Source organism: Heterodontus francisci, chromosome 34, assembly GCF_036365525.1.
Source record: "Heterodontus francisci isolate sHetFra1 chromosome 34, sHetFra1.hap1, whole genome shotgun sequence".
Classification (NCBI taxonomy): Eukaryota; Metazoa; Chordata; class Chondrichthyes; order Heterodontiformes; family Heterodontidae; genus Heterodontus; species Heterodontus francisci.
The window spans coordinates 13,557,430-13,582,603 of NC_090404.1; the positions used below are offsets into that span (position 1 = coordinate 13,557,430).

Below are 25,174 nucleotides of genomic sequence, written 5' to 3' on the forward strand. Positions count from 1 at the left end.
AGTAAGAAGCAACAGCTTAAATACAATGTATAGGTTAAATGGACAGAAAAACATATGACAATGACAGGTGTGAACAGATTACCGATCCCAGAGAGCAAACGGACGTATGAAACCAATTTCTGCAGCTGGAGGTGGCAGTCTCTGGTTTGTTCTGTTTACAGCCACCTTCTCTTTGTTCTCGGTCTTCTCGAGCTAGCTGAAGTGTCAGGAGGTTCTTTCCAGGTCTTCTTCTGCCTGACGAGGACGTCCCTCTGCCCCCGAGCATCCATTGATATACATTAATTCTCGGGGCAGGTAGTTCACCCCATGTCAATCACTTGTTTGAACTCTTCTGACCAATGATTACAAGACGTCAGGGGGTGGTCACCTCCCCCTTGTCCATCACTTCAGCTTGAGGTCATCTTTCAGTTTACCTCATGCTAGGGGCCATTTGTTAGCCTTTGTGAGACATTTATTAAAGATAAGAGGGTACACAAAGAGTCAGAAGACTCCCTTCTATCAGATTAAGAATGTCTATAGTGTCTAATGGCTTCTATATGGCCCCTTCAGGACATTCATACTCCTTGGCTCCTCTCTTTCTCTCTCCCAGTGGTGTCCCAGGCTACTAAAAGTTGCTTCTCTGTCCCTTGGAGAGAAAACACAGCTTTTCTGCAGATGGTCTCATACTATGCCTATTATTTCCATAAGGATTCTATGCCATTCTGAGAAGTATCATTTATTAACTGTCCCATTTGTTGCAGGTTGGATGAAGTAGTGAATCCCTTCCCAGAGAGAGAGCAAGTGAACAGCCTCCCCCCTGCTATAACAAGCCTGGTGTCAGAAGGTTGCTTGACAGAGCGGATCCCCTCCCACACACACAGAGCACATGAAAGGCCTCTCCCTGGTGTGAACTCGCTGGTGTCTCAGTAGGGTGGAGGACAGAGTGAATCCTTTCCCACATACTGAGCAGGTGAATGGCCTCTCTCCAGTGTGAACTCGCTGGTGTATCAGCAGGTTGTTTGACTGAGCGAATCCCTTCCCACACTCAAAGCAGGTGAACGGCCTCTCCCCGGTGTGAACTTGCTGGTGTGTCTGCAGATTCCTTTGAGTTTTAAATTTCTTCTCACAGTCAGAACATTTAAAAGGTCTCTTATCAGTGTGAACAAGTTGGTGTTCAGTGAGGTGAGATGACTGAGTGAATCCCTTCCCACACACAGAGCAGGTGAATGGTCTCTCCCCGGTGTGAATTCGTTGGTGTTTCAGAAGGTTGGATGAATCAATGAATTCCTGCCCACACTCAGTGCAGGTGAACGGTCTCTCCCCAGTGTGAACCCGCTGGTGTCGCAAAAGGTGGGATGATCGAGTGAAACCCTTCGCACACACAGAGCAAGTGAACGGCCTCTCCCCAGCGTGAGTGCGTTGGTGGCTTAGTAAATGCTTTTTACTTTTAAAGCTCTTCTCACAATCAAAACATTTAAAAGGTCTCTTATCAGTGTGAACAAGTTGGTGCGTCAGGAGGTGGGATGAACAAGTAAATCCCTTTGCACATACAGGGCAAGTGAATGGCTTCTCCCCAGTCAGAGCACATTGGTGTGTCAGTAAATCCTTGTCAGTTTTAAAGCTCTTCTCACAGTCAAAACATTTAAAACGCCTATCAGTATGAGTACGCTGGTGTGTCAGGAGGTTGGATGACTGAGTGAATCCTTTCCCACACATGGAGCAAGTGAACGGCCTTTCCCCAGTGTGAATCCGATGGTGTCTCAGTAGATCCTTTTTGCTTTTAAAGCTCTTCTCACAGTCCGAACACTGAAACGGTCTCTTATCAGAGTGAACCCGCTGGTGTGTCCATAGGTTCGATAAAGTATTAAATCCCTTCTCACATTTAGTACAGGCGAATGGCCTCTCCCTAGCATGAACTTGCTGATGTGTATAGAGGCTGGCTGACTGAGTGAATCCCTTCCCACACACGGAACAAGTGAACGGCCTCTCTCCAGTGTGACTGCGTCGATGGGTTTCTAACTGGGATGGGTAATTGAATCCCTTCCCACAGTCCCCGCATTTCCACGGTCTCTCTGTGGTGCGAGTGTCCTTGTGTCTCTCCAGGTTGGATGATCAGTTGCAGCCTCAGCCACACAGAGAACACATGCACAGTTTCTCCCCACAGTTTTTTCAGTTGTGGACTGTCCAGTCAGTGCACTGGAATACTCTCACTTGGTACGTGCTTCTCGGTGCTTTTCCAGTCACACTGATGATTGAAATCTTTTCCCACAGGCAAAAACAAACACACATTTATTCTTCCACATTAAAAGGACGATCATGTTTTGGTCCTGATGAATCGAGTGGCTGTCAGACCTTGGCGTAATGGTTGTTTTGAGTTTGCCGTGTGTAAATTCTCACCTTTTAACCCCCTGTAAAAGGAGTTAATAAAATTTATCACTGTCAGTCCAGCACAGAAATTCACAACATTGTCTCCTCCTGTTTTCTGATCCAGGATGGCCGTGCATACTCCCTGCTCCATATTTCCTGAGATAAAGGTGATGGCCATTAACCCGGGCCTGTCTCTGGGAGAGGTCACCTTGCTCGGTAGAAACATGGGAACTGGAAGGTTCTTTATTCAGGAATTGAGACCTACATCGGAAGTTTGTTAATCGGATAATGTTCCCTGTTTTATATTGGGGCCTGGGACTGCACTCAGTGTGTGTGAAACCCTGATTGCCCCAGGGTTTATAAATCCACTTCCCCAGCTTCCTCCTTCATGTTTCATTTCCCGCACTTTTGCTCTCATACTTCTCCAACTCCCAGAAGCACGACAGGGTTCCCCTTGCTCTCACCTTCCACCCCACCAGCCTCCATATTCAACGCGTCATCCTCCATCATTTCCCTCACCTTCAGTCTGATACCACCAAACACATCTTCCCCTCCCCTTTCAGCATTCTGGTCAGACTGTTCCCTCTGTGACACCCTGGTCTAAACCTCTATCACATCCAACACCCATTTCCTTTCCCATGCAAACACAGGAGATGTAACACCCGCCCTTTTAACTCCTCCCTTCTCACTGTCCAAGGACCCAAACACCCCCTCAAGGTCAAAAAATTATTTACTTGCATTTCTTTCAAATTAATAGACTGTATTCACTGCTCATGATGCAGTCTCCTCCAGACTGGGGAGATCAAATGCAGATAAGGTGACCGCTTTGTGGAATATCTCCATTTAGTTCGCAAACATAGCCCTGAACTTTTGGTTGCCTGTTACCTTAATTCTCTGTTCCTCTCTGCCCTCGGCTTCTGACACTTTTCTAATGAAGCTCAACAGAAGCTCGAGGAACAGCAGTTCATCTTTCAACTTGGCACTTCAGTGTTCCGGACTCAACACTGAGTTCAACAATTTCAGATCATTTGTTACAGTTCAGAGGGATGTAAACAGTAACCCTGAAACTTACCAGCACCTTCAGAAGAGATGGTGAGAAAACCCCTGTGTGCAGAGTGGGAATACAATGTCTGCAAATCCTCCCCTTCGAATACCCTGTAAGGGAGTTTGCAAAAGTTATGACTGTTAAGTACAGGATAGAAATTCAGAACAGACAATTCTAGTTTCTGTGGAACATTTTTTCCTCTCTTGTTCCCCCCCAAAGCTGTAAATCCCCGTCCCACACATTCTCCCTGTGCTGAAATGCAAACCCATCGCACCATTTCTTTTCTCCACTGCCAGTTTTCTCTCTCCCTCTACTCTGGCTGGGTTCAGTTCTCCAGCCCCCGTGTGCAGAGTGAGAATCAAATCAATGAGTCAATGATTTTCGCTCCTGGTGACTGGGACCCTGAAGCCCCGCCCACCTTCAGTGTCGTCACCAAATGGCCGCACATGCGCTCTGCTCCCCACGCAACCAAGATGGCGGCTTTTTAGTTGGGGACTGTTCTCCGGAAAAAGCCCCGGAGCTGCAAACGCGGGACCAGGAGGTTATTATTCGGGACTTGCGGCCTATACTAGGTGTTTCTGAAGACTCCCTGCCCACCCGCCTCCATTCCTCCCCTGTGTCCCACCGACTCTCACCCGCTAGAAAAACATCTTCAGCAGTCGCCCAGCTCTGATCAAAGTGGCACTGCGCATGCTCCAAATACAGTCCAGCACCGCGCCTGCGCACTGGGTTCAGATAGTGTGAATCGGGCACATTCACTTCCGCGGGGAATCCTGATTAAATACCATTGAAAGCTTCAAAGGCAGACTCAGAGATTTTGGCCGTCTGTGTAAGGAGAAACGAATAGATACCAGTAAGTCAACATTGAAATATACTTGCAAAATGTTTCGCCTAATAAGAACTACAAATAAGGCCCACACCAGCTTACAAAAGATAATTTATTTTTAAAACAAGCAACATTGTGAAATGTCCTTTTCGGGAGTGGCGTCCATCTTTCTTTGGGGCTGCGGTGCTTCATTTCGCCTGGTTCAATCGCACGTTCGTGCAGATTTGCCCCGAACAAAGATGGGGGCGGGGTTTGACGTTTCTTCCCGAGCGGAGCAGCTGCGCACGCGCGAACTTCGGAGGCGCACCGAGGATTTGTTTCCGCCTCGCGGCGAAGTTTGGGCAGGAAACGGTTAACGATCGCCGGCGTTGCCATGGCTGCGGGGAGGGGCTTGGTAACGGCGCGCGCCGGCACAGGTGGGCCATCGAGCTCAAGCTGAGTAGCAGCAGGTGAGCGGCCAGGAGCAAGGCCGCGGAGAGGGCTCGGGGCTCGAGTGGGAGGCGCCAGCCGGTAGGCCCCGGCCTGGCCTCTCTCCTGGGGAGGACACCACTCTGACTGGGGTCACCCAAAACACTGAAACACGGGGACTTTAATGTCATAGCCTTTGAGGGGGAGGCAATCCACTTGCCTGGATGGGTGCAGCTCCAACAACACTCAAGAAACTCGATACCATCCAGGACAAAGCAGTCCGCTTGATTGGCATCCCATCCACAAACATTCACTCCCTCCACCACCGACGCACAGTGGCAGCAGTGTGTACCATCTACAAGATGCACTGCAGCAAAGTGCCAAGGCTCCTTAGACAGCACCTTCCAAACCCGTGACCGTTGCCAACTAGAGGGACAAGGGCAGCAAATACATGGGAATACCACCACCTGCAAGTCCCCCTCCAAGTCTCACACCATCCTGACTTGGAACTATAGCGCCGTTCCTTTACTGTCGCTGGGTCAAAATCCTGGAACTCCCTTCCTAACAGCACTGTGGGTATACCTACCCCAAATGAACTGCACCGGTTCAAGAAGGCAGCTTGCGCCACCTTCTCAAGGGCAATTGGGGATGGGCAATAAATGCTGGCCTGGCCAGTGATGCCCACATCCCTTGAATGAATTTTTTTTTAAAATGGGTGCAAGACAACCTGGTTGATAATTAGTGAGCTTGGATTTAGCAACTATAACTATACTGTCCCCTGCAACCACATTCCTTTTTAATTCCACCACTTGAATGGTCCCTTGCAGCATGATGTTGTGGTCAGTTTGCTCATCCTGTTAGCAAGTTTTTACGAATTCATTCTTGGGAAATGGGCATCGCTGACAAAGCTGGTATTCGTTACCCTGTCCCTAGTCGCCCCTTGAGAAGGTGCTGGTGGTGGGCGGCTGCCTTCTTGAACCAGTTTCATATGACTGAGTGACTCGTTCGGCCACTTCAGGGGGCAGTTAATAGTCACCCATGTTAGTGTAAGACTTCAGTCACAGATACAGGCCCAGACTGGGTAAAGTTAGCAGGTTTCCATCTCGAGGGCTTTAACGAACCAATTTTATGCCTATTGCGAAAAAGCAGACTATCTGATCCTTTATCCTTTTGCTGTTTGCGGGATCTTGCTGTGCACAGCTTGGGCTGCCCACGTTATCCTACATTACAAGAGTGAGTACACATTTTAAAGATGCTTAATTGGCTGAAAAGTACTTTAGAACGCCCTGAGGTTGGGAAAGGTGCTGTATAAATGAACGTTCTTGAGCAATCCAGCAGCTTCATGGTCAATTCTACTGAGAACCAGCTTTTTTATTTCCAGATTGTGCCTTTCAATTCTCAAACTGCCATGGCAGGACTCGAACTCACGAACTCTGCATTAATGCAACAGACCCACGACTGGGTGCTCCACGACAGAGTGCTTAATTCGGGAATTTTTTTTAAGTGTGGGAATTTCAAGGGTTGATCTCTTTCTAAAATCTGGTCAGGTTTCCATTTAGCATTTAGCTTGACTTTAACAATAACATTAAATTGTAATTCCTTTCAGTCTTTGTCAATGGTAAACAAGCTGCCTGCTAGTATCAGCTGCACAGTTAGTTACTTAGGTAGCTAGTTGGAACTTATTCTCCAGTCAGCAGGGCCTGACTCAGGGCTCTGGATTTCTAGTTAATATAAATACAGGAGGTTTTGCTAATGCAAAAAGATCTGCTCGACTGCGAGCTGAACTTGGAATTTGATGCAGTGAGGGAGGAGGTGCTGTTCTGGTCTTTTACAGAACAAACAGTGATCCAAGAGAGGGAGACAGTGACGTCTGAAGCCCAGAGGCATTAGTAAGGGAGCAGGTAGGTGATTGGTTGCTGAGTATTAATTTTTTTCCCTTTCTAAACTGGGTCAGTAGTTTAAACTGGTTCTGACGAGATATAAGTATTGTATTAAATATGTAGGTGAATTGGTAAATTACTAAATATAACTGCAAATTATCAGTGATATTTCTAAACCTAAAACCTAATTAGTTAAATATAACACAATAGAGATGGCAGGGGAGGTGATGTTTTTGCAGCCGTAGCATGTGGGAGCTGGTGGATATCAGTGTGATCCATAGCAAGCACATCTGCAGTAAGCGTCTGCAACTTGCGGAACTTAGGTTCAGAATTGATGAGCTGGAGTCCGTGCTTCAGACACTGCAATGCATCAGAGAGGGGGAAAGTCACCTGAACACTTTGTTCCAGGAGGCAGTCACACCCCCTTAGGCTAGGTACTTCAGGTTGGGTCCATAGTCAAGGACAGCAGGGTGTGACCGTGAGTAAGGCAGGTATGGGAATCCAGAAGGTAGCAATGGAGGAGCCTCAGCCGTTGTAATTGTCCAAAATGTTTGAGGTTCTTGCAGCTTGTATAGATGAGAGCAGGAACTGCAGGGAGGATGAGCAAACTGACCACAGCATCGTGCTGCAGGGGACCATTCGAGTGGGGGAAGTAAAAAGAAATGTGGTTGTAGGGGACAGTATAGTTAGGGGGATAGATACTGTTCTTTGCAGCTGAGAGTGTGAGTCCAAAGCCTGTGTTGCCTGTCCTGTGCCAGGGTTAAGGACAGCTCCTTGAGGCTGGAGAGGAACTTGGAGTGGGAGGGGAAGGATCCAGTTGTCATGGTGCAGGGAGGTACCAATGACATAGGTAGGACTAATGAAAAGTTTCTGCTGAGGGAATATGAGTAGCTAGGGCCTAAATTAAAAGCAGAACCACAAAGGTAATGATCTCTGGATTACTACCTCAGCCATGAGAAAATTGCCTTAGGGTAAATAAGATCAGAGAGTTGAATGTGTGGCTCCAAGATTGATGTGGGAGAAATGGGATTCGATTCATGGGTCACTGGCACCAGTACTGAGGAAAGAGGGATCTGTACCACTGGGACGGCCTTCACTTGAACTGCGCTAGGACCAGAGTCCTGGCGAGTCGTAATACAAGGCCTGTGGAGAGGGCTTTAAGCTAAATGATGTGAGGGGGTGCGGTTGGCGGAGAACAGTGGGAGAGGGTGGGGAGGGTTCAGGTGAATGTTAATGAAAAAGGACAAGGCAATATTGCAAGGTAGCAATACAGGCAATGATAGCCAGAGTGTGACAGGAAGGGATAGAGAGTAATAGTGCACCAGGAGATAAGGTCAGAGTAGGGAAAAATAATAAAAAGACAAAATTAAAGGCACTTTATCTGAACACATGCAGCATTCGTAACAAGATGGATGAATTGAGATCATACCCATTTATTTCTATTTGTCCTATGATAGCCATTTCAGAGACATGGTTACAAGGTGTGAGCTAAATATTCAAAAATATTTGACATTTCGAATGGATAGGGAGAAAGGAAAAGGAGGTGGAATAGCTCTGTTAATAAAGGATGAGATCAGTACAGTAGTGAGAAATGGTCTTGGCTCGGAAGATCAAGATGTCGAATCAGTTTTTATTTTTTATTCATCCATGGGATGTGGGCATCGCTGGCTCGGGCAGCATTTATTGCCCAACCCTAATTGCCCTTGGGAAGGTAGTGGTGAGCTGCCTTCTTGAATTGCCACTGTCCATGTGGGGTAGTTACACTCACAGTGCTGTTAGAAAGGGAGTCCCACGATTTTGAAGGTACAGCGATATAGTTCCAAGTCAGGATGGTTTGTGGCTTGGAGGGAAATTTGTAAATGGTGGTGTTCCTATGCATCTGATGCCCTTGTCCTTCTAGTGGTAGAGGTTGCAGGTTTGGAAGGTGCTGTCTAAGGAGCCTTGGTCCATTGCTGCAGTGCAGCTTGTAGATGATACACACTGCTGTGGTGGTGAATGGAGTGAATGTTGAAGGTGGTGGATGGGGTGCCAATCAAGTGGGCTGCTTTGTCCTGGATGGTGTCAAGCTTCTTGAGTGTTGGAAGTATTCTGTCACACTCCTGACTTGTGCTTTGTAGATGGTGGACAGGATTTGGGGAGTCAGGAGGTGAGTTACTCACTGCAGGATTCCTAGCCTCTGACATGCTCTTGTATTTATATGGTTACTCCAGTTCAGTTTCTGGTCAACGGTAACCCTCAGGCTGTTCATCATCGTGGGGGATTCAGTGATGGTAATACCACTGAATGGCAAGAGGAGATGGTTAGATTCTCTCTTGTTTGAGGTAGTCTTTGCCTAGCACTTGTGTGGCACAGATGTTACTTGTCACTTATCCTGCAGCGAGTAACTCTGTGGGGTGTAATTTGTTCAGTGTCTGACCCTGAACTTCCCCAGGGAGGGGACAGTTTGTGATATCTCTCTGTATGTTCAGTGTCAGGTAAAAGCCCAGACAGTTCCTTTGTAAGGATTCCTCTGGTTGCTCACCATATATTTGTCAGGATGCTCAAACCCTGCTTTCTTACAGTCTACTCCTGGAGGTCTCACTTCCTGAGCCGACAACCTTCAGTAGAGTTAGGCGCTAACTAGAGTATTGCATTCTGTTCTGGTCACCACACTTTTGGAAAGATGTGAGCGCCTTTGAGAGGGTGCAGTGAAGATTTACAAAAATGGTTCCAGTGATGGGGGAATTTAGTTACGCCATTTGGTTGGAAAAGCTGGGGTTGTTTTCCCTGGAGCAAAGGATATTGAGGGGAGATCTGATAGAGGTGTACAAGATTATGACAGGCTTATAAGTTAGGCGAGGAAAAGCTGTTCCCATTAACTGATGGTACAAAGACTAGGGGATACAGATTTCAGGTGTTGGGCAAGATATGCAGAGGGAATGTGAGGAAGAACTTCTATATGCAGTCGGTGGTAACCTGGAACTTGCTGCTCACGAGGGTGGTGGAAGTGGAAACACTCTGATTTGAAAAGGAAATTGGATGGACACTTGAAGGAAATAAACTTGAGGGCTACATGGATTAAGCAGGGGATTGGGATGACTGGATTTCTCTGTGGAGAGCTAGCATGGACGTGACGGGTTTAATGGCCTCCTAATAACTCTAACACAACACCCAAGGTGAGTCCAGTGCGGTGACCTCGTACAGACACAACTGGTCTAATGTTCCCAGTCGTTTCTAATCAGGGTCCGTGAAGCTGATGGTGGATAAGAACAATGTTAATCAGAGTGGAAGGAAATTGGACTCATCCTGGTGTGAGTCAGGTGCTGACTTAAAGCCCCACTGATCGTCCCTTTTTGTGAGATCACCATTGTCTTACTACGAGTGTTAGGAAAAGGCTGATTTCTATGCAGCAAAAATGCTGATTTACCCAGACGTGTAAAATTGCCACGATATAAATCCCACTTTAATTTTAAACATGTGAATTAAAGGATTTGAACTCATTGCCTGCAGATTTAGCTGTGGGTTTATAATGTTTGTACCTTCAGAGAGTCTCATCAACCTAAAGGCTTCTGTTAAACACACTTCCTGAGTGGATTTGAATTTCAAACCGGGTTTGCAGATGTGATGATCGATTCACACATTGAAGGTGAGAGAGATGCTGTAGGACATAGACTCAGTCCAGTAGCTGAATGTGATTTACAAACTGGGTTTTGTGTTTAGTGATCCCGGGGCGTGTTACCGATACCTTCCCTGGATCCCAAGGCTAGGAGAGACACTCTGGAAGGTATGGGGAGCTGGGACTTGTCCTTGAGTAATTGAACTGAAACAGTATAAAGTTAGAAAGGCGAAAAGGCCCAAAAATGGAAGAGTAGGGAACCGGACATCTCGGAGAAATTAAGAAATAAAAATAAGAAATGCTGGAAATACTCGGCAGGTCTGGCAGCATCTGTGGAGAAAGAAGCAGAGTTAATGTTTCGGGTCAGTGACCCTGCTTCGGAACTGGCAAATATTAGAAATGTCAAAGGTTATAAGCAAGTAAAGCGGGGGTGGGGTAAGCTCATCCCCCCCCCACCCCCCCCCCCGGAAGGGGGAGAGGACAGAAATCAGAAATTGGCGGTCCATCTCACTGCTTATTGTTGACTACAAGATTCTGTCCAAAGTCATAGGCAGTCGAGTCAAGTCTGCTCTGGAGTTGGTGATCCACCCTGATCAGACCTGTACTGTACCCGGCAGGAAGATCTCTGATAGCCTCGCGCTACTCAGGGATGCGATCACCTATGTACAGGGCAGGAGGGTGGACACCTGCCTCATCAGCCTGGACCAGGAGAAGGCTTTTGACAGGATATCGCACACCTACATGATGGACGTGCTCTCCAAAATGGGGTTTGGGGAGGGAATCTGCAATTGGATCAAACTGCTCTACACAAACATCAGTAGCGCAGTCTCAATCAATGGGTGGGAATTGGAAAGTTTCCCGATCCAATCTGGAGTCAGACAGGGCCGTCCTCTCTCCCCGGTCTTGTTTGTTTGCTGTATTGAACTCTTTGCTGAGTCTATTAGGAAGGATGCGAGCATAAGAGGGGTGACAATCCCAGGCAGCGGAGGCGCTCAGGTTAAAACCTCCCTGTACATGGATGACGTCGCTGTCTTCTGCTCAGACCTGCTGTCTGTGCACAGAGTGATGAGCATCTGTGACCAGTTCGAACTGGCCTCGGGAGACAAAGTTAACCACGGCAAGAGTGAGGCCATGTTCTTTGGGAACTGGGCTGACCAATCCTTTGTCCCCTTTACTGTCAGTTCAGACTACCTGAAGGTGTTGGGGATATGGTTCAGAAGGACCGGGGCGTGCACCAAAACCTGGGAGGGGCGAGTAGCCAAGGTAAAACACAAGTTGAGCATGTGGGGGCAGCGATCTCTCTCCATTGTAGGTAAGAACCTGGTCATCAGGTGCGAGGGCTTCACGTTGTTGCTGTACGTGGCGCAGGTCTGGCCCATACCCCACTCCTGTGCTGTGGCGGTCACCCGACCCATTTTCCGCTTCATCTGGGGATCCAAAATGGACCGGGTCCGGAGGGACACGATGTTCAAACCTCTGGATAAGGGCGGGAAAAATGTACCCAATGTGGCCCTCATCCTGATGACCACCTTCGTGTGCGGCTGCATCAAGCTGTGTGTCGACCTCCAGTACGCAAATTCCAAGTGTCACTACGTGCTGAGGTTCTATCTGTCCCCAGTGTTGCGAAGGATGGGCCTGGTCACATTGCCGCGGAACGCTCCATCCAGTTGGATTGTGCTGTACCACCTATCTTTCGTGGAGCAGTTGCTGCGGGAAAACACCTTTGACCACCGATCCATCAGGCAGTGGTCTGCACGGAATCTCCTCAAGGCCGTACGGGAAAAGGAGACGGTGGATCCTGTCGGATGGTTCCCCGAGCAGACCGTGAAAGTCATTTGGCGGAATGCCTCATCACCAGAACTTTCAAACAAGCACCAAGATGTAGCTTGGCTGGTGGTGAGAAGAGCCCTCCCCGTCAGATCCTTCCTGCACGCCCGAAGACTCGCCCCCTCCGCACAATGCCCCCGCGGTGGATGTGGTGGGGAAGAAACGGTTGCCCACCTCCTCCTGGAATGTGTCTTTGCAAAGCAGGTGTGGATAGAGATGCAGTGGTTTATGTCGAGGTTCATCCCAAGCAGCTCTGTAACACGAGTCTGTGCTCTACGGGCTGTACCCCAGGGACACGCATCGAGACAAACATCAACTGCTGCTGGAGGACTATCAATTCGGTGAAAGATGCTCTTTGGTCTGCCCGAAACCTGCTGGTCTTCCAGCGCAAATAGTTGTCCACGACCGAATGTTGCAGACTGGCACATTCCAATGTCCGGGACTTCGTGCTGAGGGACGCACTAAAGCTTGGGGCAGCCGCAGCAAAGGCTCAATGGGGAAAGAACACTGTGTAAGGTCCCCCCACCAAGCTGAACTGAGGAGCTGGATCCATGGGAAACCCCTCGAACTGTATTGGGAAATTTTTCATTTGCTGTAAAATGTAAAAATGTAATTGGCATGACAAATGTGAAATGGAAGGGTGGTGAGGCAACTCATGACTGTAATGAAGCAAACGAGTCTCCTTTGCACTGTTTGTATTTTTTGACTTGGTGCTGATTGAAACTGGTAATGTAATTTTTACAGATTTTTATGAATAAAGTATATTTGGAAATAAAAAAAAGTCAGTGTGAAATTGGAGGGAGGGGGAAGGAGTGTCTGTGAAATTGGAGGGAGGGGGATGGAGTGTCAGTGTGACCTTGGAGGGAGGAGGAAGGAGTGTCGGTGTGAAATTGGAGCGAGGCGGAAGGAGTTTCAGATTGAAATTAGAGGGAGGGGGAAGGAGTGTCAGTGTGAAATTGGAGGGAGGGGGAAGGAGTGTCAGTGTGAAATTGGAGGGAGGGGGAAGGAGTGTCTGAAATTGGAAGGAGGGGGAAGGAGTGTCAGTGTGAAATTGAAGGGAGGGGGAAGGAGTGACAGTGTGAAATTGGAGGGAGGGGGAAGGAGTGTCAGCGTGAAATTGGAGGGAGGGGGAAGGAGTGTCAGCGTGAAATTGGAGGGAGGGGGATCGAGTGTCAGCGTGAAATTGGAGGGAGGGGGATCGAGTGTCAGTGTGAAATTGGAGGGAGGGGGAAGGAGTGTCAGTGTGAAATTGGAGGGAGGGGGATCGAGTGTCAGTGTGAAATTGGAGGGAGGGGAATCGAGTGTCAGTATGAAATTGGAGGGAGGGGGAAGGAGTGTCCGTATGAAATTGGAGGGAGTGGAAGTAGTGTCAGTGTGAAATTGGAAGGAGGGGGATGGAGTGTCAGTGTGAAATTGGAGGGAGGGGGATGGAGTGTCAGTATGAAATTGGAGGGAGGGGGAAAGAGAGTCAGCGTGAAATTGGAGGGAGGGGGAAGGAGTGTCAGCGTGAAATTGGAGTGAGGGGGAAGGAGTGTCAGTGTGAAATTGGAGCGAGGGTGAAGGAGTGTCAGTGTGAAATTGGAGGGAGGGGGATCGAGGGTCAGTGTGAAATTGGAGGGAGGGGGAAGGAGTGTCAGTGTGAAATTGGAGGGAGGGGGATGGAGTGTCAGCATGAAATTGGAGGGAGGGGGATGGAGTGTCAGTATGAAATTGGAGGGAGGGGTAAGGAGTGTCAGTATGAAATTGGAGGGAGGGGGACGGAGTGTCAGTGTGAAATTGGAGGGAGGGGGATCGAGTGTCAGTGTGAAATTGGAGGGAGGGGAATCGAGTGTCAGTATGAAATTGGAGGGAGGGGGAAGGAGTGTCCGTATGAAATTGGAGGGAGTGGAAGTAGTGTCAGTGTGAAATTGGAAGGAGGGGGATGGAGTGTCAGTGTGAAATTGGAGGGAGGGTGATAGAGAGTCAGCGTGAAATTGGAGGGAGGGGGAAGGAGTGTCAGCGTGAAATTGGAGTGAGGGGGAAGGAGTGTCAGTGTGAAATTGGAGCGAGGGTGAAGGAGTGTCAGTGTGAAATTGGAGGGAGGGGGATCGAGGGTCAGTGTGAAATTGGAGGGAGGGGGATGGAGTGTCAGTATGAAATTGGAGGGAGGGGGAAGGAGTGTCAGTGTGAAATTGGAGGGAGGGGGATGGAGTGTCAGTATGAAATTGGAGGGAAGGGGATGGAGTGTCAGTATGAAATTGGAGGGAGGGGTAAGGAGTGTCAGTATGAAATTGGAGGGAGGGGGACGGAGTGTCCGTATGAAATTGGAGGGAGTGGAAGTAGTGTCAGTGTGAAATTGGAAGGAGGGGGATGGAGTGTCAGTGTGAAATTGGAGGGAGTGGGAAGGAGTGTCAGTATGACATTGGAGGGGGGTGGGGAAGGAGTGACAGTGTGACATTGGAGCGAGGGAGAAGGAGTGTCAGTGTGAAATTGGAGGAAGGGGGAAGGAGTCAGTGTGAAATTGGAGGGATGGGGATGGAGTGTCAGTGTGAAATTGGAGGGAGGGGGAAGGAGTGTCAGTATGAGATTGATTGGAGGTGGAAGGATCCACCTTGAACTGGAGACAGAGGATGAAGAAAAGGCAACGTTGGTCACAAGACTGCTGTGTTAACTGTACTTGTGAGTTGGAACTGTGATCTGAACAGATGTCTCCTGAAGTTGACTTGGATTAATATTCTTGCCTTTATTCTTCTGGAAATCTCAGGGTATATCACAGTTTTCCACAGCCTTACAGACACTTCGTCAACTCCAAGGCACAGCTGACAGTTAAATTACCTGAGGGCTGAATGGACTCTCGAAAATCTCTCACTGTGTACTGTGAAAGAATGGGATCAGGCCTATCCTAAACCATCTTTTCTTCAATTCAGTTCTTTCTAGTATATTTATTTCACATTGACTGTTCAATGTGTGTTCATAGATGAATTTATCCATCTGGTTAAGTCACTCTAATCCTCCTTATACAAGTCCCCTAATTCCAGTTTGCTCCAATCAGTAAATTTCCGATAACTAGAAGTCCCCGTTCTGTATTTCTCTTTTTCAAATGAATTGTACAAACACCAGGGTCTCAGACGAGAACCCTGCAGAACTCTTTTCTATTAACAAACCACTTTTAATTTCCAGTTGGTCACTTTGGCGTTGAAGGAAAACCAGTTCAATTTAATATTCGATTGTAACTAAGTCACAACCATTCGTGACTGCAGTAATTATCAGAAAAAGCAAATCTTACTTTAAAAACTTTTGATTTCAGTTCAGTGGGCTCTGATTCTCACATTGCAAGCAGGAAGTGGCATCAGTGATGCAGTTACAAAAATACCCAGTTTATTTTAAGAATGCAGTCTGAGACTCAGGCCTGGAGTTTCCTCTCACCAGCACAATCTCACTTCCATCCAAGTCTACACAATGTTTTAAGGAAAGGATTAATCAGACTAGCAACAGATTTTTCCAACCTGACTTGAGGTGAACTACTGAAGATACTAATATAACACTGCTGTGTCTCTATATAGTCGCTGTGTTCACTTTTAGTCTGTGTGTTACATAAGTAATTCTGATGCTTTACAAACACTTTCATTATGGAGCATCCCTGGCCTGTTACCAATTCTCCTTCCTTTAATCCATGACCTGACTGCAGAGGTGTTTCATTGACAAACATTCTCTAAATCATCGCCATTGCTTCTCATTTTCAGACACTTCCCAACCAGTCTCAGTTTCTCCCGATTTGGAGACACTCCCTGACTGATCTCCATTTCTCCCTATTTACAAATGTTTCTCGACCTGATGCCATTTATCCTCCATTTACAGATGTTTTCTAACAAGTTGCCATTCCTCTTTCATTTGTCAAGTCGTCAGTTGTGGCTCAGTTGGTAGCAGTCCTGCCTCTGACTCATAAGTATGTGGATTCATGTCTCACTCCAAAATTTGAGCACAAAAATCAAGGCTGATACTTCAGTTCAGTACTGAGAGAGTGCAGCACTGTTGGAGGTGCCATCTTTCAGATGAAATGTTAAACCAAGCTCTCAGGTGGATGTCAAAGATCTAATAACACTATTTCAAAAGAGTGTGTGTGGGGAGGGGGTTTTTCCCTATGCCCACGGCAATATTTAGCCCCTAATAAACATCACGAAAGCAGATTATCTAGTCATTATCACATTTCCGTTTGTGGGAGCTTGCTGTGCATGAGTTCTGCCGTGTTTCTGACATTTCAACACTAACTACACTTGAAAACGACTTCATTGACTGTAAAGTGCTTTTGGATGTCCTATGGTCGTGAAAAGTGCTATAGAAGTGCTAAGTTTTTGAATTTCCCCTCTATTTACAGACACTTCCAGACACCTTTTAAATGAGTTGAAGGTTTCTGCCTCTACCACCCTTTCACGCAGTGAGTTCATGACCCCCACCACCCTCTGGACAGACTGATCCTGCCTGAGATCAACGCATAACGAGCTGGAGAGCCGTCTCCTCTCACCAAGACTGTCTGGAGTTGGGTTTCCACCTCAGAGGCGAGAAAGCTAACAGGAATTAATTATTTATTAATAACTCTCAAACCTACACATATCACACGACTGACTGACTCTCTTCCTTTGTATATCCACCTCATTGTCTCAATAAGTCTTGATCTTATCCTTCACAGCTTGATGTTGGCACTTAACGTCATCTAGCCACCACCTCTATCCTCTCCCAAACTCCTGTTAATCATTGGAATTCTCTTCCCCAGAGAGCAGTGGAGGCTGGGTCACTGAATATATTCAAGGCTGAGATAGACAGATTTTTGATCTACAAAGGAGTCAAGGGTTATGGGGCGGAGAGGGGGCGTGCTGTGGGGGGTGGGGGAGGGGGGGTAGGGGGTGTGTGCTGGGTGGGGGCAGGAAAATGGAGTTAAGGCCACAATCAGATCAGCTATGATGATGGCGGCCTACTTCTCCTATTTCTTATTTTCTTAAAGCCATCCTTATCCTCTCAGAATCAAATCATTCCTCACCATGCCCAGTATAATCATTACCCTGGAAATGAATGAGGTCAGTTTATTATTTATACATTCTGAATCTAATTAAGCTGCTCCAATGTTCACTCGAATTCAGTTTGCATTGTGGTTAATCGTGGACCATCACATCTGCTTCTGTTTCCACCTTATCTTCCTGTTCAGTCTGGTTTTGTTCACATGAACTTTCTGTGGTCAGAATTCAGTTAAGCAATCTGACCAGCTGCATGTATTCCCTAAAGGGAACTTGATTGTGCCTCTGGTGCTTGCATTAGTCATTCAGTCATCGTTTAATACTCAATCTGTATTGAAGAACATTTATTTTCCAGCGGGAATGGTGTGCAGTTTTGGGCACCAACCACAGAAAAGATATAACGGCCTTGGAGATGGTCCAGAACAGATTCACCAGGACGGAAGGTGCTTATTTATGAAAACAGGCTGCAGAAACCTGGTTTGCATTTCATTGAGTATAGAAGTTTCAGTGGTGATCTAATGGAGGTCTTTAGAATGATAAAGGTGCTTGTGAGGGGAGGTACAGAGAAACTGTTTCCTCTGCTGGGAATCCAGAACAAGGAGGCACAATCTAGATAATAGAGCTTGGAGTGAAATCAGGAATAAATTGTTCAAACAAAAGGTGGTGGAAATCTGGACCAGTCTTCCCAAAAGATTGTGGATTCTGGGGGTCGTTGAAATTCTCAAGACAAGAATCAATAGATTCTTGTAGGTAACGATAGCGAAGGAAATGGATCAAAGGCAGGAAAATAGAGTTTAGCTGCAGTTCAGTCATGCTCTAATGGAATGGTGCAGCGGGCTCGAGGGGGCTGAATGGCTATTCCTGTTCCTATATTCTGGCTGCCATCTCTCCAGCAATGACTAACCAAGGGAGGGGGCAGTTTTAGATGGCCCTGTTGGGGAGCACTGTATTCAATATCTGACTCTGAGCTGCCCCAGGGAAGGGTCAGTTTATGATATCCCTGTGGGGGCAGTGTGTTCAGGTTCTGACCCTGAGCTGTCCCAGGGAGGGGGCAGTTTGTGGTGTCCCTGTGAAGTGCAGTATGTTCAATGGCTGATCCTGAGTTGTCGCAGAGATGGGGCAGTTTGTGATGTCCCTGTGGGGTGCAGTATGTTCAGTGTCTGAACCTGATCTGCTTCAGGGAGGGGGCAGTTTGTGATGTCCCTGTGGCATGCAGTGTGTTCAGTGTCTGACCCTGAGTTGCGCAGAGAGGCGGACGTTTCTGAAGTCCCTGTGGAGTGCAGTATGTTCAGTGTATGACCCTGATCTGCTCCAGGGAGGGGGCAGCTTGTGATGTTCCTGTTGGGTTCAGTATGTTCAGGCTCTGACCCTGAGCTGTCCTAGGAGGGGACAATATGTGATATTTGTGTGGTGTGCAATATGTTCAGTGTCTGATCCTGAGCGCTCTCAGAAGGAGTTTAAAGGAGGGAAGCCTCCATCTCCTGCACTCAGCCACATCTAGGCTGTATTGGCTCTTTCCTAGAGTAAACCAAACCGAATCTGTACCGTCGACACAAAAGCAAAATACTGCCGATGCTAGAAATCTGAAATAAAAAGAAAATTCTGGAAACACTCAGCAGGTCTGTCAGCAACTATGTAGAAAGAAACAGTTAACATTTCACGTCTGTGAGCTTTTATCAGAACTAGGAAAAGGTAGAAATGTAATAGGTTTTGAGCCAGTGAAAGGGAGAAGGAGGCTGGCAGCTCAGAGTTATACTTGCAGACTGAACGGAAGTTTTCCACAAAGCAGTCAGCCAGTCAGCGTTTGGCCTCCCCAAATGTAGAGGGGACCATATTGTGAGCAGTGAATACACAATACTGAATTGAAAGGACAAGTAAATCACTGATTCACTTGGAAGGAGCTTCAGTTAAGTTATGATCAGTTGTTTAACGGAGCTTTACTCCATTTGTGGTAACTTTCAGTATTCGAAGAAAGTCCTTTGAAGAATGAAGTATTTCATAAAAGTAAACATAAACTAATTGGAGGCAAACACAGAATTTTTACCTGACCCTTCAGCCTTTGATTAACTATGCAGAATATTGAACTACAGCCGAGTTGAGGGTTATTAATATCAGCAGAAACACATCTTAACTGTCAGAATTAAGAAGATTCAAACTTAGATGAGATTAACACAAGCAATAATAGCAGATTCTGACCCTCGGAGTCACATGTGAACTCGCTGGTGTCTCCACGGGTTGGATAAATAAGTAATTTATTTCCCACACGCAGAGCAGGTGACCAATCTGTCCCTTGAGTGAGTGGTTTAATTTGTCTACAGATTTTTTGTTCCTTTTTAAGCTGTTCGCATTTTTCGAACAGTGAAAAGATATTTCGCCAGTGTGAACCAGCTGGTCAATTCAATGTGTAAATGTTGGTGCTTGACTAGGTGAATTGCTTCCTGCGCACTTTGCTTTTAACAAACTGCCTCACAGAGTCACTCCGCCTTTAATTCTGTCTGTCCCTTTAACTGCCAGCTACAGAGAGAGGGAGTACGTGTTCAAATTAACATTTGTATTTAAAGTTGTCTGGGAGGGCGGCAGTTGATTTCCTTATTCAAAACATTAATGGTCGTGGGCTCTCGTATTTTCATTCAGTTGATTTCATTTCGCTTCAGCTCCATCTCAGTCAAATCAGTAAATTCTCCAATTACTGACATTCAATGGAGCATGTGGTTTCCCAGAATGCGCAGCGGGGTGGAATCCGCCCTATCCTTGTTCCAGGAGGCCGGTGCGCAGGCGCGGAAGAAGTGGGCTTTGTCAAAAGCCTGGGGCTGCGGCTCCGGAGCAGGTCGGTGGAAGCGGAACCGGGAGAATCTGCGGGGATGCTGTGCCCCGACCGCCCAACGCTGGGGTTAAAAAGTTGTTGAAGGGCGTTAGGGTCCGAATAAGTTCCACCGAAGAATCCTCTCTGCGTTCTGCCGGACGGCAGCTGAGGTAGGCCTGAGGCCCAGATACAGAGGCCACAGGCTCCGTGTTTACCCCGCGGTGACCAGCCCGGCATGCGCGACCACCTTGGTGACGACACAGAATGGGCGGGGCTTCAGGGTCCCAGTGACCAGGAGAGAAAATCATTGACTCATTGATTTGATTCTCACTCGGCACACAGGGAGGGGCTGGAGAACTGAACCCAGCCAGAGTAGAGGGAGGGAGAAAACTGGCAGTGGAGGAAAGAAATGGTGCATGACCCCACCACCGAACATCAAGCCACCGTCCAAAGGACTGTCACTGACCTCATCTCCTCTGGAGATCTTCCCTCTACGGCTTCCAACCTCATAGTCCCACAACCCCGGACAGCCCGCTTCTACCTCCTTCCCAAAATCCACAAACGGGACTGTCCCGGCAGACCCATTGTGTCAGCCTGCTCCTGCCCCACTGAACTTATTTCTTCCTATCTAGACTCTGTCTTTTCTCCGCTGGTCCAGTCTCTTCCCACCTACATCCGTGACTCTTCTGACGCCCTACGTCATTTTGACAATTTCCAGTTTCCTGGTCCCAACCGCCTCCTCTTCACTATGGACGTCCAATCGCTCTACACCTCCATCCCCCACCAGGATGGTTTGAGGGCTCTCCGCTTCTTCCTGGAACAGAGGCCCAACCAGTCCCCATCCACCACCACCCTCCTCCGCCTGGCTGAACTTGTTCTCACATTGAACAACTTCTCCTTCAACTCCATACACTTCCTTCAAGTAAAAGGTGTCGCTATGGGTACCCGCATGGGTCCTAGTTATGCCTGTCTTTTTGTGGGATATGTCGAGCATTCTTTGTTCCAGTCCTACTCAGGCCCCCTCCCCCAACTCTTTTTCCAGTACATTGATGACTGTATCGGTGCCGTTTCCTGCTCCCGCCCCGAACTAGAAAACTTTATCAACTTTGCTTCCAATTTCCACCCTTCTCTCACCTTTACATGGTCCATCTCTGACAATTCCCTTCCCTTCCTCGACTTCTCTGTCTCCATCTCTGGGGATAGGTTGTCTACCAATATCCATTATAAGCCCACTGACTCCCACAGCTACCTCGACTACACTTCTTCACACCCTACCTCCTGTAAGGACTCCATTCCATTCTCCCAGTTTCTCCGTCTCCGACGCATCTGCTCTGATGATGCTACCTTCCATGCCGGTGCTTCTGATATGACCTTTTTCCTCAACCGAGGATTTCCCCCCACTGTGGTTGACAGGGCCCTCAACCGTGTCCGACCCATTCCCCCCACCTCTACCCTCACCCCTTCCCCTCCCTCCCAGAACCGTGACAGGGTTCCCCTTGTCCTCACTTTTCATCCCACCAGCCTCCATATCCAAAGGATCATCCTCCGCCATTTTCGCCACCTCCAGCGTGATGCCACTACCAGTCGCATCTTCCCCTCCCTTCCCCTGTCAGCATTCCGAAGGGATCGTTCCCTCCGCGACACCCTGGTCCACTCCTCCAATACCCCCACCACCGCGTCCCCGTCCCAGGGCACCTTCCCCTGCAATCGCAGGAGGTGTAATACCTGCCCATTTACCTCCTCTCTCCTCACTATCCCAGGCCCCAAACGCTCCTTTCAGGTGAAGCAGCGATTCACTTGTACTTCTTTCAATGCAGAATACTGTATTCGCTGCTCACAGTGTGGTCTCCTCTACACTGGGGAGACCAAGCGCAGACTGGGTGACCGCTTTGCGGAACATCTCTGCTCAGTCTGCAAGCAGGACCCTGAGCTTCCGGTTGCTTGCCATTTCAACACTCCCCCCTGCTCTCATGCTCACATCTCTGTCCTGGGATTGCTGCAATGTTCCAGTGAACATCAACGCAAGCTCGAGGAACAGCATCTCATCTACCGATTAGGCACACTACAGCCTGCCGGACTGAACATTGAGTTCAATAATTTCAGAGCATGACAGCCCCCCATTTTACTTTCATTTTTAGTCATTTTTAGTTATTTTTTTCTTCCTTTTTTTTACATTCCTTTTTACAATCTTTTTTTGCATTTATTTCATTTCATCTTAGTTTGTTCAGTTTTCTTACCCACTGTTTTTTTTCAGGTTGTTTTTCTTCAGGTTTGCACTTGCTGCTGTTCAATATTCAGTGTATTCACACCTAATCTGTACTAATGCTTTGTCTTTCAACACACCATTAACATATTGTTTGCCTTTTCTCCGTGACCTTTTGGTCAGCTATGTGGCCCGGTCCAATCTGCACCTTCTCCTTTGTTATCTCTTGCCCCACCCCCACCTCACTTGTTTATAATCTGTGACTTTTCTAATATTTGTCAGTTCCGAAGAAGGGTCACTGACCCGAAACGTTAACTCTGCTTCTCTTTCCACAGATGCTGCCAGACATGCTGAGTGATTCCAGTATTTCTTGTTTTTGTTAAAGAAATGGTGCAGTTGGGTTTGGATTTCAGCACAAGGAGGAGGGAGAGTGTGTGGGACGGGAATTTACAGCTTTGGGGGAACAAGAGAGGTAAAAATGTTTGATAGAATCTAGAATTGTCTGTTCTGAATTTTTGTTCTGTACTGACAGTGATGAATTTTGTAAACTCCTTTTACAGAGTATTAGAAGGGGAGAATTTATGCACAGGAAGCTCAAATCAAACCTCACATCAAGATCAGTCAGGATCAATCAATTCATCAGGACTTGAATATCACCGGCCGTTGAATGTGGAAGGAGAAATGTTTGTCTGTTCTGTCTGTGGGAAAACATTCAGACCGAAGTGTGACTGGAAAAGCACTGAGACACACACACCCGAGTGAGAATGTTCCACTGCACTGACTGGAAAGAGCTTTAACCAGTTATACAGCCTGAAAAACCACTGCACCATTCACAGCGGGGAGAAACTCCACACTTGTGTCTGGGCGAGGGTTCAACTGATCATCCAAGCTGGAGAGGCACAAGGACACCCGCACCACGGAAAAACCATGGAAATGCAGGGACTGTGGGAAGGGATTCAGTTACCCATCCCAGCTGGAAATTCATCGACGCAGTCACACGGGGGAGAAGCCGTTCATCTGCTCCGTATGTGGGAAGGGATTCACCCATTCATATAACCTTCTGACACACCAGAAGATTCACAGTGGGGAAAGGCCATTCACCTGCTCGGTGTGTGGGAAGGGATTTACTCGGTCATCCCACATTGTGACGCACCAACTTGTTCACACTGATAAGAGACCATTTACATGTTCTGACTGTGAGAAGAGCTTTAAATGCAAAAAGGATCTGCTGACACATCAACGCATTCACACTGGGGAGAGGCCGTTTAACTGCTCCATGTGTGGGAAGGGATTCATTCAATCATCCCACCTTCTAACACATCAACTTGTTCACTCTAATACCAAATTTTTTAATTGTTCTGACTGTGAGAAGAGCTTTAAAAGCAAAAAGGATCTACTAACACACCAATATTCGCACACTGGGGAGAGACCTTTCACCTGCTCTGTGTGTGCGAAGGGATTTACCCGTTCATCCGCCCTACTCAATCACCAGCGAGTTCACACAGGGGAGAGGCCATTCACCTGCTCTGATTGTGGGAAGGGATTCATGAATTCATCCAGTCTTCTGATACACCAGCAACTTCACACGGGCGATAGACCATTCAGGTGCTCTGTGTGTGGGAAGGGATTCACCCGTTCATCCAACCTTCTGACACACCAGCAGGTTCACACTCAGGAGAGGCCGTTCACCTGCTCTGTCTGTGGGAAGGGATTCACCCGTTCATCCAACCTGCTGAATCACCAGCGAGTTCACACTGGTGAGAGGCCGTTCACCTGCTCCGTCTGTGGGAAGGGATTCACTCAGTTATCCAACCTGCTGACACACCAGCGCATTCACACTGGAGAGAGGCCATTCACCTGCTCCACATGTGGGAAGGGATTCACACATTTATCCAACCTGCTGAATCACCAGCGAGTTCACACTGGGGAGAGGCCGTTCACCTGCTTTGTGTGTGGGAAGGGATTCACTCAGTCATCCCACCTGCTAACACACCAGCGAGTTCACAAGTGCCTGTAAGGGTTGGATTCTGCTGTTAACCACATCCAGAACTGAACCATATTAATTTTGACAGTCGTCATTTGTTGCTGAGGTTTAATATTCTGAATGAACGTGAAATAAATCAGCTTTGTTTTAAATATATTGTAGGTTTTTGTCTTTCCCAGCTGCCTGTTTTGCATCACCAGGCTGGAGCTCAGAAAGGACAATCTGGGGGGGAGGATCGTACGGCAGGAACAGAACTTCAGCCTGGACACAGTCCTTCAGGATCACACTGAGAGAGACAAATGGCACTTTGGTCTTTCTCGTCTCTCTTTACTGACAGCAAATTCCCCGTGTGGGTTAATCTTGAGGCCTGTAAGAAATGTGTCCCAGCCACTCCCTTCCATGATTCGGAGCTCCTGGGCACAGAACAGAAGGCTCCTTTACAACTGTGTTTAGAGTCAGGAAGAGCAATGGTGAATGCTGGAAACGTGCTGTCAAATCAGAGATTGGTGTAAAACTGTGATCTGTTCCTGACTGAAAGTGAAATGACAGGTTGAAGTTTCCAGTCTGAAAATAATTCTACCAAATTTTCACGTCAGTGTGACAGTCCTGAGATGACCATTTTTAAGCAGGCGTTAATTCATTTAATCAAAACTTGCTTCAAATAAATTTTCTGAAGTCTGCATGAAAAGAGCGGATGGAGGATTTCACAGGAACCTGTTTAACTGCTGGTACAATTATACAACAGCTAGATCTCCAGAAAGGATAGAAGTGAGTGCGAGGACAGCAGAGGATTGAACTACGGGGAGGCGGCGCTGCAGCACTTTAAACAGGCAGCGTGGCCTCAGGACCACAATTAGAGAGCATAGCAGCTCACAGTGTTTGTACCCCAGGGACGGGGGAGCAGGGCAACTGGAGCCCAACTTGCTGCAGATGGTTTGAAATAAAGCTGATTTATTAGAGAGTTTGGATCTTTTTTTATTCTGGGGGAGTTGGACATCAGACTGTCTCCTGTCAATATAGAGCTGCAGTGTAGGGCCTGCAGCATCTTTGGAAGAGCTGCCAATTAGTCCCACTCCCCCGGCCTTTCCCCAGAGCCCTGCAAACTCCTCTTTTTAAATATTTATCCAATTCCCTTTGGAAAGTTATAATTGAATCTGCTTCCACCGCCCTTTCAGGCAGTGCATTCCAGATCACAGCAACTCGCTGAGTATTTTGCCAATTATTTGAGGTGCTCATCAGTTGTTAAATACATTTGCTCAGAAGATTTAA

General features: G+C 47.5%; 2 protein-coding genes across 12 annotated transcripts in view; one reads left to right on the top strand and one right to left on the bottom strand.

Moving 5' to 3' along the window:
* Positions 1-2: 2 nt before the first annotated feature.
* The window catches only part of LOC137349089 (zinc finger protein 774-like), a 47,777-nt gene continuing 22,605 nt past the window's right edge, over positions 3-25,174 (bottom strand). For 2 of the 5 annotated variants that reach the window (XM_068014414.1, XM_068014413.1), the window contains 2 exons: positions 3,419-3,501; positions 3-2,387 (listed from right to left, as the gene is read on the bottom strand). In XM_068014414.1, the coding sequence (XP_067870515.1) occupies positions 817-1,695 (879 nt within the window). In that variant the 5' untranslated portion in view covers positions 1,696-2,387; positions 3,419-3,501 and the 3' untranslated portion in view covers positions 3-816. Of the gene's footprint in view, positions 2,388-3,418; positions 3,502-3,665; positions 3,763-4,026; positions 4,336-25,174 lie in introns of those variants that run through there. The other 3 variants (XM_068014412.1, XM_068014415.1, XM_068014411.1) reach the window with 3 other exon arrangements.
* Positions 4,144-24,059, top strand: LOC137349090 (zinc finger protein 239-like). Of its 7 annotated transcripts, none has more exons than XM_068014420.1 (3): positions 4,144-4,244; positions 22,257-22,393; positions 22,482-24,059. In XM_068014420.1, the coding sequence occupies exon 3, from the start codon at positions 23,198-23,200 to the stop codon at positions 23,936-23,938; it is 741 nt and encodes a 246-aa protein (XP_067870521.1). In that variant the 5' UTR covers positions 4,144-4,244; positions 22,257-22,393; positions 22,482-23,197; the 3' UTR covers positions 23,939-24,059. The 7 variants fall into 7 exon arrangements, with proteins under 7 accessions (XP_067870521.1, XP_067870522.1, XP_067870523.1 ...); XM_068014421.1 differs by lacking the exon at positions 4,144-4,244 and adding an exon at positions 4,531-4,633; XM_068014422.1 differs by lacking the exon at positions 4,144-4,244 and adding an exon at positions 5,476-5,858.

Bases quoted from the DNA above. Each gene is read 5' to 3' on its own strand.
- LOC137349090 (XM_068014420.1), top strand. From the start codon at position 23,198: ATGTGTGGGAAGGGATTCATTCAATCATCCCACCTTCTAACACATCAA.